Source organism: Staurois parvus, unplaced genomic scaffold (assembly GCF_062004578.1).
Source record: "Staurois parvus isolate SC_StPar_1 unplaced genomic scaffold, SC_StPar_1.0 ptg001162l, whole genome shotgun sequence".
In the NCBI taxonomy this organism is placed as follows: Eukaryota; Metazoa; Chordata; class Amphibia; order Anura; family Ranidae; genus Staurois; species Staurois parvus.
Window position 1 is genome coordinate 887,572 of NW_028318958.1, and position 14,456 is coordinate 902,027.

General features: G+C 40.4%; 1 protein-coding gene across 2 annotated transcripts in view; it reads left to right on the forward strand.

Moving 5' to 3' along the window:
* TIAM1 (TIAM Rac1 associated GEF 1) overlaps positions 1-14,456 on the forward strand; it is a 575,726-nt gene that overhangs the window by 523,888 nt on the left and 37,382 nt on the right. For both annotated transcript variants that reach the window (XM_089659507.1, XM_089659508.1), the window contains 5 exons: positions 1,793-1,972; positions 2,219-2,287; positions 4,900-5,025; positions 9,040-9,148; positions 13,721-13,900. In XM_089659507.1, the coding sequence (XP_089515633.1) occupies positions 1,793-1,972; positions 2,219-2,287; positions 4,900-5,025; positions 9,040-9,148; positions 13,721-13,900 (664 nt within the window). The remainder of the gene's footprint in view (positions 1-1,792; positions 1,973-2,218; positions 2,288-4,899; positions 5,026-9,039; positions 9,149-13,720; positions 13,901-14,456) is intronic.

Consider the following 14,456-nt stretch of genomic DNA (forward strand, 5'->3'; position numbering starts at 1 on the left):
AAGACTTTGGCATATCTGCACATGGGATAATCAGTGGTGGTGGTGCTGGTGAGGAGGGATGGGTCAAAAATATGGGGGGGAGTGGTGCGCCACAACCTTATGGAACACGTCACTGGCTGCAAGGAGTCACAGCCGACTTCCCACAATAAACATGCTGGCACCAGAGCCCCGAAGACCTGTGAAGAACCAGCCCAAATAAGAACAACACTGAAACCTTGGACAGGTCAGTTTCCTTTTATTAAAAGTCAGCAGCTACAGTATTTATAGCAGCTGATTTTTAATTTGTTGCAAACTGACTGAAGATCCAAATTGACTGAAGCAGTTTAGACAATTGTGCGCTTCTTGCATTGTGGCAACAATTTGAGGAAGGCCTTTTTCTTCCACTGTTCACTCCATAAAGACATGGTTTTATAAGTTTGGTGGGAAGGAACTTGAATGGCCTGCACAGAACTCTGGCCTCAAGCCTATTGGTATGAATTGTAATGCTCATTATGAACCAGGTCCTCCCATCTGATATCTGTACCTGACCTCACAAGTAATCTTTTGGCCAGTTGCAAAACAAATTCCCAGAGACACACTCCAAAACCTGGTGGAATGCCTTCATGGGAAGAGTGGAAGTTGTAGCTGCAAAGGAATGGGGGTGAGGGCAGCCTCTCCAGTGTGAGATTTCTGTAGTGGTGAGGTGGGTGGTTGCGATTACTCGAGCCCATGAACGCTACTTTTGTTTTCTTTATGCAATTTACAGTCCAGTACAGACTTGATTCATTGTCAGCATACCACCCTGATGGAGGCCCCAAAAACACGTTGACTTTTTAAAGTAAATATAACCTGCTCTCCAAAACTTAGCTCTTCTTTCTATATTTAATTTGTCAAGCAATGAAAACTGCATACAATTATGTCTCCACCCCAAAGCCACCATCCTTGACGCATTTCAACACTGGTGAAATGCATCAAGGAAGGTGGTTTTTGGCTGGAGACCTTAACATAGCAGTTTTAATCTTTTGATTAATGAAAAATAAAAAAAAAAAGCAAAGTTTTGGACTGTGGCTTATATTTACTTTCGATTGAGAGTGGAGGTGGGCTGTGTTAGCCAGCACCTGGATAGTCAGTGTAGGCTGAAAGGAGGAAGTCTGGAGCAGAGCCAGGGGTTTGGGAATGTTCCAGTTATACGTTGGCTGTCTACCTTCTTACCGTGTTTATTAAGAAAAAAAAACTTGATTGGACCTATCCAGTTGTGAGGGCACTGTCATTCTTCCAGGTCGGTACAGATGTTTCCTGGGGACCCTTTGATATACTTCTGTTGACAGAAAGCTGCCTCTGAAAAGTTCAACTCAGACTACTTCTCGTCATTGGTTAAAGGGATCCAGCCCTTGCACAATACACATCTAAATTTATTTATAAAGAACAGTTTTTTTTGTATGTTTAATACAATAATGTTTCGAGTAATGATGTGCAATGACCCAGAGCCAATATTAGCAGCTTTGTGCAGGCTAATGAAAGTTGACTTGGCCCTCCTGGTCGCTGTGGGTAACCAAACTGCTAGAAAAGCCCTTTTGTTCATTTGTGTTAAATTGGTTATTACACTGTTTACCTGCTGAAGTGTTATTAAATGAAGTAAAAGCTTTGCCGGTCTGTGCACATGCTCACCAGTGTATGTGTATGGAGATTAGTCACGACTGCTGTCTGTAGTCTTCTCCTGTTTTCGGCCGTTCAGCATATTGGCGAGCCCAGCTCTGAAAAGTGACAAGCACGCTGCCTGCCGAATGCTTATGTAACATCAATCTTCTTGCAGAGCTCCGAGCACGTTGCTGCATTTTGTCGCAGCCTCAATGAGATGAACTCGCCAGACTCCTGCCTGAGCCCCTCCGAATTCACAGGAACCCCGCTGGGCACCATGAGGCAATTAACGGATGCCGACAAACTGCGCAAGGTTATTTGCGAGCTCCTCGAGACGGAGCGCACCTATGTCAAGGTATTTCACACTTTGCTCGTCTGTTCTGAGGTGCCAATGTCTGATTATCGGGAGACTTATAGTATTGGTTGTGTGCCTGGTAGCCATTCAAGAGGCGATAATGAATGATTTAGCACTTGCTGTGTGACTTGCGTGACAAATAAAATTACTGGCGAGCATTTGAAAAGATTTTTTTTTTTTGTAATCTCAACATGTCTGCGAGCTGATATTCCTTCTGTCTTTATCGATGTTGTTTGTATTTTTTAGGATCTAAATTGCCTAATGGAAAGGTACCTCAAACCACTGCAGAAGGAGACGTTTCTCACACAAGACGAGGTATAAGGAATTGACTTTTAATTATTTCCAAATTAATTGCACTGTCTCTAATAGATTGCTTGGATCACACGGATATTACCCGACTAATGTTCCGTAATATAATATTTCTTTATACAATGGTAATCACCTGTGTAATCACCAAGCCTAAAAGACCTGTAATGCTTTATTCATTTTACCTTAGTTTTCTTTTGGTTTTCCTTTTTTTCTCTTCTTTTCTTCTCCTCTTATCTCTTCTCTCACCATGTGTCCTTTCCACTTCTCTCCATCCCTATTTTTCTCTCCTCTATCCATCCCCTTATATCTCTCACACTTTCTACCATCTTCTCTCTCCTTTTTCTCCCCTATAGTATTGTAGGGTTAGGAAAAATGTTTAGTTCAAATAATCCTTTTTCTTTTTTTCTCTTTGGTTTTCTTTTTCTCTTTCACCATTCTCTGTCATTTTTTTTTTACCGCTCCTTTCTTCCTCCTTCCTCTTCTCTCTCTCACTCTTTTTACTCTCTTTATATGTTTCAATACGTTTTTTTTATTGAAGTTTTAACACCAATAAGAATCACATAAAAAGTGTGTACAATAAATTATCTTTCAAATGATTTAATGAATTGATTTAACAATGAATTTAAATGAATGTTCCATAGTTTAGATTCCTGAATAAGCATGAACCAGTATTATAAAGAAAAAAAAATAATGCAACACAATTTCATGAGTACCAGATTCCAGAGAATGTTGAGTTGTATTGAGAGGTTTGGTAAAGATAACATTGCCACCTAAACCTCAATTAGATGGTGGTTGAATGAGATGGAGCAATTGGGAGTGATGGTGAGAGTACAGGGCAAAAAGAGTGAGAAAAGGGTAAGAATAGGAGAAGAGAGAAGGAAGAAAAGCCACATAGTGGAAGAAAACCGATGAAAATGTGAGAGAGTGGTATTATAAGGGATGATATATTACAATCCCTCCAAACAAAACCAATAGGACTTTAATGGTATATAAGTATCTTTTTTTTATATAAAAAAGTATCAATTTTATTCAATCAAATAAAATCAGACTTTAAAAGAAAAAAAGATGGCTATTTGCATGTTGTTGACATTAAAGTGGAACTTCATTCTGTCACCATTGACTATTTTAATCCTTATGTTGATAGCGCTAGTAAATGGGAAACTACAGTATATTATATTTACTTGTTCTAAACATTTTTTCTCTGTTTCTTCCATTACTTCCTGGTTTCTTGCCTAGGCAAATGATATCATATATCCCAGGAGTCTTCTGGAGGGGAGGAGGGGTTTTCTCAGTTAAGCATGCCCTCCTGCTTGTATGCCTGAACTAAGGGCAGACTGATTGCAGGAAGTCAAAGCTACATGAATCATCTGCCTTTTACTCAAGTTGGCCATAGCCAGAAATGCTGGTGGCGGTGGTGGTGGTGGGGGGAGGGGGTTCCAAAGTGCAAAATAAAGCATGGAGACATGGATGGAGGAGTTTGCTTTGAATATTAAAAATTAATCAAAAAGGCATTTTTGTTTTGTGGCGCTCAGATGCAGTGTACTTCAGCTTTAACATCTCTCATACTAGAATATCGCCCATAAATGGTTCCATTCATTAATTACAATCAAGGAATTGGAGGATGGAGTCTCCACATTCAACATGCTTCATAGATCAAAGCCTGCTTCTTCAGGAAAGATAAAAAGATTGTTTTATAGGGAACGATGTTAGGAGTAGGGAAGCATTCAATACTAAAATTAGTACAATGGTTTAAGTGTTTGGCCAACAACTGCTGGCAAGCAATGTGTTTTCCATACTTTTTGGAAATTTGAGATTCTATCCAAAATTCCTGATAGTGATGTGATACTTGCAATAGATTACATGGTATTACTGTACGTGTTTCCAATATTATGGTTGCTTTTTTTTTTTTTCCCCTTACACTCTTCTTTTTGCATTAACGGCACCTCAAAGGTTTATTTTTAAAATTTAAACAGGAGACTCTACTGTAATCAGTTGTTGATGAATTTGTTATGAAGTCAGCGATCTGAGATTTGTAAATAAGCAGGAAACCTATGCCATTAGAAAGTTTTAAAGTGGTTGTAAACCTCAGAAATGCAATATGAACAAAGGATATCCTTCTATAGTGTGTACTTTCCTCAATCCAGAGCAAAAGTGTAATTTCTGTCTGCTGTCTTGTTTCTCTATCTGCATGAGTTTTCCTGACACGAAAAGGGCGATGGAGAGGGCACAGCCTGTGATTGACAGCATCAGCTCTGTGAGTTGTGTGATGGGCGGTGTGTCCCTTTCCTCCTATCGGCTCTCAGAGCTCTCCTTACTGAGTTTTGCAGAGTGTAATTTCAGCTTTCTACCCCCTTTTTCTGGACAGCTCAACAAGCTTTATAAATTCTGGACTTTGAACGGCTGTAGAGAAGAGAAGACTGCAGATAAAAAGGCACAACTTCTATAGGAGGATTTGTTTCATCTCCTGTGTATCACATCCACACCACATCACTGGACATATGTAAAGGTTTACAACCACTTTAATAGACTGTAGAACAGACAGATGAAGGATCATTGCCCCACTTTTCTTCAGCATGGCCCAGCGTAACATGAATTGGACCATTCTCTTTGTATTCCAGCTGGATGTGCTATTTGGCAATTTGGTGGAGATGGTGGAGTTTCAGGTTGAATTTCTGAAAACTTTGGAAGATGGGGTCAGGCTGGTACCAGACCTGGAAAAGCTGGAGAAAGTCGATCAGTTCAAGGTATACATTTCCTAAACTTTTCTATGTGTCTGATTTATTGTGAAATTTACAAGAAGACTAAAGTTAGATAAGAAGCAGTTTAACCGTGAACTGTGTAAGGGGTTCCTTACTGTCAGAACGGTAAGGATGTGGAACTCCCCTCCACAGTTGGTGGTGTCGATATATTAAAAACAAATCTTAGATGGGCATCTTGGCAAATGCAATATACAAGGATATGGGAAATGGTACTGACTTAAACACACACATGCACCCACACAGGTTGAACTGGATGGACTAGGCTCTTTATTCAATCTTACCTTAGCAATGTAACTGTTGATGAAGTTTTAACACACACATTGCATACTTGTAAGCAATATTTTTCTTGAGTAGAGTTGGGAAAGGTTAGACCCCTTGTCTTGTTTTTATTGCTTCCTGTGTCTCCACTAGGGAGATTAACACTCCATATGTGTCCTTGTGACCATTATCACTGAGACAGAAAATGATGGGAAATTCCCCATCCCTTTCCATCACTGTCAGAAAACAGTGTCCTGGCTGTGGGTTAGGGGATTCCCCCCCCCCCCCCCTCATTTGTGTGGATTAATTATTTTTTTGTAATTTAGCCTGCCACTGAAAAAACAAATAGTGTATGGCAAGCTTGCCATTTTTTACAAGATGGGAATTCAGTTCAATTTAGAGACATTTTGTCTGATTTCCTGTTGCGTCTTCAGGACTGGAAGCGAAAGGAAATTCCTCCATAGGACACAAGTAATAAAGAATAAACTGCTGGGTATTTTAACCTTTTAACCCATCCAAACTTAAAAAGCGATTTTGCTTTACACTTTGTGTGTATTTCATTATAACAGCTGCAACACAATACATAAATGTGTTATGCAGGCCATAGACGGGTCGTTTATCGGCTGAATTTTCATCCGCACGAAAAATCAACCGATATTCACGCCTTTAGTGGGGCCAGCCCGTCGGCTGTTTTTTGTGAATCTTCACATTTATTTTTATCGGTCATGCTGGAAAATCCACGAAAAACGGCCGGTTTCATGGATATTGATGGCAGCATCGGCAATGGGCCCGACTGATTTTTCGTTTATCGGCCGAAAATTTACTTTCTGTTTGCATAGAGATTTTGTGCTATCTTGTGTTTGGCCAAAAACAATGATAGGTTGAGGTCTGATCAAATTGTACCTAGTTTGTGTGGATAAAACAGGAGACTGTAAGCTCAGCTGGTTAGTGGTTCATTGTACTCTAATTTAGCTGCACAATGTGTGGTGTATAAATCCAGGAAATTAATAAAAAGGAATCTATAAAGCCGTCCATAGATGGATGGAGTCTCTTCCGGTTAAGCAGGGACCAGCCAAGAGTCCATCCATCTATGGTCAGGCTCACTGTGCTGAAGTTAATCCATCAATCCACTTCAGTATAGCCATCCTGTTGGATTTTTTTCATGTGATCGCTGCCGGCGGCTATGGCTGACAGCTGTAATCATTGTGTTCTGCTGTTGGGGAGGAATCCCCACTGGCAGAACACAATAGCACTATGGGAGAGATTCCCTCAACAACACTAACTGTGTTGATGGAGGAATCTAACAATTTTGTTTCCTTGGAATGGTGGAAGGAAAGAAAATTGTATAATCTATGAGCGGCCTAAGAAATAAATTCAGTATTAATATGAGTTTCTTCAGCAAATTGAATTCTTTATTGGAAGTTTATTTTATTGCAGTATAGTTCATGTATACATTGTCATGCGTGAATGTGCCCCCTCCCAACCCCTGATCCTGTTGCAAGGGGGTGTACTTTAAGCTCACATTGTTATACTGCTTCCGTATCCTATTAATTATAAGTATTTGCAGGCACAGAAAATCTGGACGCAATGTATGCCATGGATTTATACATATATACCTGTGACTCATGTGACACATGGTATGTGAACGTATAATATTGCAGCACTTGGGAATGTATCTGAAATACTTATAATGAACACAAGATCAAAAAACTCTTCCTAGTTTGTAATATTGGAGCTATTCAGATCTCCAAATATATACCATTAACAGCTCCTGGATTACTCATACGCAAATTAGCTGATCTAAGCCAGACACCCACAATAATTATTTGTCTGGGCTCCGCCTCCTTTAGGGCTTGTGTACACAGGCATTTTTGTTTTCATTTCGGCTGCTTTTCTCGCCATATGTGTGGCTGGGAATTCAAAAGCAGCTTAATATAGCTTAGAGGCAGATCAGGGGGAAGTCAGTAGCACCTTTTGAAGGAACTTCAAAGGATCTCAGAAGCTTCTGAAGCTGATCTCAAATGCAGGCTGAAAGCCTTTACCCATATACACAAGCCCTCATATATCTGTACCTGCCACTCCCTCCCTCCCCGACTTTCTTTTCTTATACATTTTTATTGTGCTCTGCTAGCGTCAAAGTTCTGAAACCAGTGTAGGGCAACGCACATTTAGGAAAGGTCGTGGTTTATTTTTTATTTGTACAATTAACATGCACAAAGAAGGCAAACAGAATACCATCTTAGGAGGTGCACTGAATAACATTACAAGAGAGTGCTAGATCGTACAAATGATGAAAAAATATTTATGCATAAAGTATTGGTTTGGTTTATATGGGTACAATGGTTTATATAGAGCAGGGGTATCTAAACTTTCTAAACAAAGTGCTGGTTTACTGTGCACCAGACTTTAAGGGGGCTGGAACGTGGCCAATGGGAGTGAAAAAAAAAAAAAATCCTGGCAATTAGTAGGAGTAAACAATTTCCCATGTTTAGAATAAGGGGAAATATTAGTGCCCCATCCTTGGTGTCAGTGAGAAGAATAGTGCCCCATCACTGGTATCAGAGGGAGGAATAGTGCCCCATTATTGGTGTCAGTGGGAGGAATTGTGCCCCGTTATTGGTGTCAATGGGAGGAATAGTGCCCTGTTATTGGTGTGAATGGGAGTAATAGTGTCCCTTTATTGGTGTGAATGGGGGTAATAGTGTCCCTTTATTGGTGTGAATGGGAGGAATAGTGCCCCTTTATTGGTGTGAATGGGAGGAATAGTGCCCCTTTATTGGTGTGAATGGGAGGAATAGTGCCCCTTTATTGGTGTGAATGGGAGAAATAGTGCCCCTTTATTGGTGTGAATGGGAGGAATAGTGCCCTGTTATTTTGGTCAATGGGAGGAATAGTGCCCCTTTATTGGTGTCAATGGGAGGAATAGTGCCCCATTATTGGTGTCAATGAGAGGAATAGTGCCCCGCTGTTGGGGTCAGTAGGAGGAATAGTGCTTTGTATTAATGGGAGGAATAGTAACCCAAGGGTCGGATAAAAGTATGCCAAGGGCCACAGTTTGGAGACCACTGACATAGAGCATCATGGACAAGGTCATCATGGACAAGGTCATGTGGAGGGAGTAATGGAAATTAGAGCAGTTGCTAATGTAGGTTGAAGCTTACCAATACACTGTGGGTTATAAAACAGAAAGAAAAACATTGTCGGCCCTATATACAGGGGCTGTCTGGTGTTGAGGGAAGGGGCTGAGAATAGAGCCTGCAGATAAGTATTGTGAGATCGATGAAGGATGGGAAGGGAATGGGGGGAAAGAGAAAGGGAAAGAGGTAGGAGGGTAGGACCAAGTGAAGGGAGAATGGGAGGTGGGGAGCAGAAGAATGAACAGAGGTCATGCATCCTCTCCTGGGGAGCCTGAGGAGCCAAGAGAAGTAAACTTTTTTTTTTTTTTTTTTTTTTTTTTCTTAAGCAGCATTATGACCATCCTAAGACCATATCACGGTTTAACAAGACTCCTGAAACATTGTTGAAATACAGTAACTTCTAGGGGTCCATTCACATAGCATGCATCAGGCTGTAATGGTGCAGAACTGCCAAACGCAGTTCCAACTCCGAGAAAGTCAATATGCTTTATTTCCTATTGTTTGCAGTTCACACCAAAGCAGTGTGTTGAATGGGTCCTTAAACTGCATGGTGCTTCATTTTTTAATTCACATTTTACCTGGTTCTATGTCTTCTGTCTGACAGAAAGTCCTGTTTTCTCTTGGTGGATCATTCCTATATTATGCTGATCGATTCAAGTTGTACAGTGCCTTCTGCGCCAGTCACACCAAGGTCCCAAAAGTTTTAGTGAAAGGTAAGGTGGTTTAAGTATTATATCAAAGTTGTATAACTCCGGACAAAAGCTGGACCGTGATAATTCCATCTACATTTTAAAGCACATTGTATAATTTCCATGCGTTCGCTTTTGTTGGTATTCAGACACTTTGGGTGAGATTTTCTAAAACTGGAGAACTCAGAATCTGGTACAGCTGTGCATTGTAGAGAATCGGCGTATAACCTCAGCTTGTTCAATTAGGCTTTGGCAATAAAACCTGGAAGCTGATTGGTTTCTTTGCAGAGCTGCACCAGATTTTGCACGCTTCAGTTTTCGTAAATAACCCCATTAGTATCATGGGGTCAGAATGTTGGCACTTGAGCCAGTTATGTTAGTGGTTAAAGGACACTTTGTATTAGCGGTGCACAGGGGTTTGCCATTGTTGGTCTGCCTATATAATTGGGTGGGGTTTGATATCTCTTATGGGTTCACTGCTGTCTGCAACCTTAGTGGGATTGAACACCATATGGAGAAATAACTTAAAGCGGAGTTCCACTCAAAAGTGGAAGCTCCGCTTGTTTACCACCTCCCCACCTTTTGGGGGGGAGTGGATACCTGTTTTTGACAGGTACTCGCTCCCACTTCTGGCTGAGTTCGCCATGGCGAAGTCAGCCTGAAATTCGGCCCCCCTCCTTCCTCCTGCAGTCTCCTGGGAACCTTCACAGGTCCCAGAAGACTGCCGGACCAATCAGAATGCGCAGCACGACTCGCGCATGCTTAGTGGGCACCTGGCTGTGAAGTCGCAAGTTGTCACAGCCTGGTGCCCATAGTTGTGATGCTGGCGCCAGGGAGAGAAGAGGCAGAGAAGGCATGGCGCGGGTAAGCATATCGCTGGACCCCGGAACACGTGAGTGTGTGTTCATTAAAAGTCAGCAGCTACAATTTTTGTAGCTGCTGACTTTTAAAAAAAACACAAAACCCTGGAACTCCGCTTTAAACGTAAACCTCTGACACATTCAGCATGCTGTGGCTATGCTGGAGGCAAATAGATTCAGCACCCTAGACAGCATCATACCCATTTCTACCACTCCCTGCCAGCTTTGTCCAGAGATGGAGACCCATGGAGATTCTATCACACAGACTTTCTGAAAGCAAATATCTGCTGCATTCTCTTTTGTAAACCCTTGATACTCTATAATACAAGTGCCATGGGTGCACCTTGTATTACATGTTGCAAAAAATATTTTATAGAAATAGTAAAATGACCAAAAAACATCAGTTTAAAAAGCTTATAGTTGTACACATCAATAAAATTGTCCAAAAAACATTCTTCCCATTTAAAGTGGAAATCCGGGATAAGCAAATATTGTCTAAATGCAAGAGTCATGTGCATTCTTCCTTGAATCCTGGTGTGCTTTGTGTATTTTTTCCAGATCTGTGCAGTAATCCAGTGTAAAACTTTACCTCTGTGCAGGAACCTCCTGTAATAAAGACCGGTTACTGCTGCTCTCTCCTTGTGCAGGGTGACTGGTCTTGTCTCTGCCCCCTCCTGTAGTTTTCAAAAGGCAGCCTGTAGTGGGTGGAGCTTGCTGGACCCCTCCCACAGCTCTGTTCTCTTCACAGGCTAGGTAGAGCACAGTGATGATATCACCAATACTTACCAACGTAATAAATGGGCATTTGGCCCACACAAAGTGGATATATATCCTATGTGGCTATTGAGGAATATAATTAGTTATTATATATATTATATTTAATTGAAAATGTCTGTGCCTGGAGTTCACCTTTTCAAAGCTCTCATTGTCAAACACCCTTCAATCCCTTTCAGCAGTTAATCTGAAGCTTGTTCCTAGACTTCTTTGCTATGTAGCCAACTCCTGTATTTTACTTCATTGCAGCAAGCTGAGATTTAATTTTTTTTTTCTTGTAAAACTGACTGTATAGTTCTGACAGTTTTTGTCTTGGAATAAAATTAGTCTGTGTAATTGTAATTGAGGCAGACATATTAAAAGTGGAGAAAATCATTTTTTATGTTTGTTTTATAATTTTTCTTTTCTTTTTTCCTTGGGTGAATGCAATAGTAAAATGACATCTTCCTCTCCTCTTCATTCTTGAATCCTTTATAGTTTTCTTTGTAAAGTCCTCCTTTTCACTGAGGAGCCTTTTTTTATACAGATTACCTAGTCTCTTTGTTTGCCTTCATAGGGTTTGGTTTTTAGCACATCAGCAGTCCAGATGAAAGTAGGCTACAGCTGAGCTACTTTATCAAGCATTAAATATTAAGAAGTCATTTTTGTTCCTCATGACTTGTAAATGCCAAATGAACCATTATTTCTTGCATGCTTATTTTGCACATGGATGGCCAGTACATACTGAAAATGAACCTGTGTTCACTGTATAACCTCTTGAAGTAATTGGTGCCAACATTCAGAGACCTTGTAGGGTTCCATGAGGTCCCTGAAGCCTGCATAGCTTCAATGTGCTAATCTTGGCCTTAAACATTATTATTGGTCTATGGCTTTAGTTGGTGACTAAACTGACTCAAAAATTGTTTTGCAGGGTGTTTCAAATGTTGGGAATCCTCTAAGATACCTAAAAGTACTTTGTTAGATTAGTAGGCTTAGAGTGCTCACATACTCCACTATCTTGCTCTCACTGTGAGCGAAAAAAAATACCCTGTACTTTAAGTATGGAGGACTCACTCCCCTTCCTAGTTGAGGGTTATAAGTTGGTTCACATTTTTTATTATATTAAATGAGGGTATTATGAATTTAAATGAAATTGAGGGTATTCGTAAATACATCATGTCACTAATAGATGATTAATGAGCACTTGAATATTTTTTTTAGAGGAGTACATCATGTGGAATTATTTTGATATTTATTTGGAGATAATTGATTAGTTGAAATAATTTTTTTAAACATCTTTTTGGTATTCTTACACTTTTATTAGTTATTTGTATCATAATTTGAATTAATTTAATGACATTAATTTAATTATTATTTATTGAGAAATATTTAGGAGAGCAACATATATTTGTAGATCACTCCCCTTCCTCCTATGTGACGGTGGTGGTGCTTGGTGATTGACCCAGTGATATCACATGAGTGTGGAAAAGAGTCCTCATACGGTATCTGCATAAGCTCCAGCAAGAGTGACTTGGAGCTTACACGGGGTTTCATTTACTTTTATTTACTTGCTTCTAGAAAAGAAAAGGGGCAAAGAGAAAACGATTGAAACATAAATATGCACCGCTTGGTTTTCTTTGTATAGACAAAGTACAGATTTGAACTAAGGCTTACTAACCAAGAGAGATACTTGCATTTGGTGGGCTAAGTTCCCCAAGTAACCAAATGGAGCAAGAAGGAAACAAATGAAACATAAATATGTGCTAATGAGGCAAGGGGGCTTTGGGCACAGCACAGATTTGCAAAACATTTTATTAACCAATAGATAAACTTGCATTTGGCAGGGTTAGTGTTTGATTTTCTTGATTTGTGAGGTTGGATTCCATGATGGGCATATTAAGCATTTAAGGTTTGAGTCTCCTGAGATGCTGAGAACGATAAATGAAGGTGTGCATAGGCATCTTTTGATGCTTTTACCTCCCTGGGTCTGGTCACTTTCCTGTCCTAAAAGGAACCTGTCAGGACAGAAGTACGCAAGGTAGCTTTGCAAACTTCTTTGTAAATGTGCAAGCATCGTGGGTTTCATCCCCTATCTTTCCTTCACTACTTAATGGGGGGTTATTTACTAAAATTGCATGGTGCAAAATTTGGTGCAGCTATGCATAGAAACCAATCAGCTTCCAGGTTTTATTGCCAAAGTTTAATTGAACAAGCTGAAGTTAGAATCTGGTGCAGCTGTTCATAGTCAATCAGCTTCTGAGTGGACCAGTGTTAGTAAATCTCTCCCAATGAATTGTTAACCCAAAAGGTATCTGCGTGCCACATTTCCTGGTTCTTTACTTGTCTGCATGCTTGTTCTTGGTCAGTCTCTTATTATGTCATTGTGTATGTCAAACTGGCGTGGGAGATTGTTTGGCAAGTTAGCCAATCCGTGGCTATGCTTGAACAATTGCACTCCCTACTGGCAGAGCCCATGTGGGCAGAACTAGATTGAAGCAAAGTAGCAACTACATGGAGTCACATTACCAGTTTAATGATGTCTCTAGGGAGTGTTGCTGCAAAAAGTATTTTGTATGGGCAGCATAGGTCCACTTGAAAATATCAAATTTGTTGATAAGTGAAGAAAACCTGTAATTCAAAAGCAGTCAAAGAGCTGCAAGTTACATGCCCGGTTTAGCACATAACAGTGAATTAAGTAGAAGCACAAGTGTACACCTGCTGTAATTCTGACCTATATCGGTGTTTTCCTGAAAATGCTTACTCCTGCTGTTATAATAGTGGTGGTAATATGATGCACGCAGAGAACAGTGCTGTATAAATAGAACAGGTTGTAGGCTATGGACATGCTTCAAGGGACACAGTTCTTTCATATATTCCAAGATCAAAGCAATTTTCTGAATAATTAATTTAAATGTATTCCCAGATTGTAATAATTCTTCTGGAGAGTTCCCATTATAGCTCATTGTGATTTCTTTTCTTGCAGCTAAAACGGACCAGAATTTCAAAGCATTTCTAGATGCCCAGAACCCGAAGCAGCAGCACTCTTCAACCTTGGAGTCTTACCTGATCAAACCCATCCAGCGCATTCTCAAGTACCCACTACTTCTGAAAGAGCTGTATTCACTAACAGATGCAGAGAGTGAAGAGCATTACCACTTGGATGGTAAGGCTGCTGGGAGTGCTAGGGCAGGCACAGGGTCGGTCTTAAAAGGTGGGGGGGGGGGGGTAATTTTACCCGTGGGCTTGAATTCTTTGTACAATGTACACGCATTGCACATTTGCACACACAGAAGGTTTGCATTCATGCCCTGCATTGCTTTGCTCCTGGATTCAGTTTTCAAAACGAACATTATCTACATGGAGTTTTGTATATTGTGTGCCTATTGTCCCCACCTCTTTTGTTATCTTTCAAAATCAATAAAATATCAGTAATAAACTTTAAAGGCTGCCTGTCAACCTACAAGCAGAAAAATGAACTTATAGACAGGCCTTGAACATCCTTAACAAGCCTTTATGAGCTTTTAAAGAATTCCACACTGAAAACTGTACAGTAGCTGCCACAGGCTGTGTGGAGCAATTCATTATCAAAGCTTGCAGCAGAAATGCTCACCTGTTTCAAGTCCTTATCATCCAGCACTGAACTCCCCCTGCTCTGTTTTTACATAAGAGATAAAAAAGCTCCAAGGCCTCCATGTCACTGCTGGGTGGGGGGAGCCAGG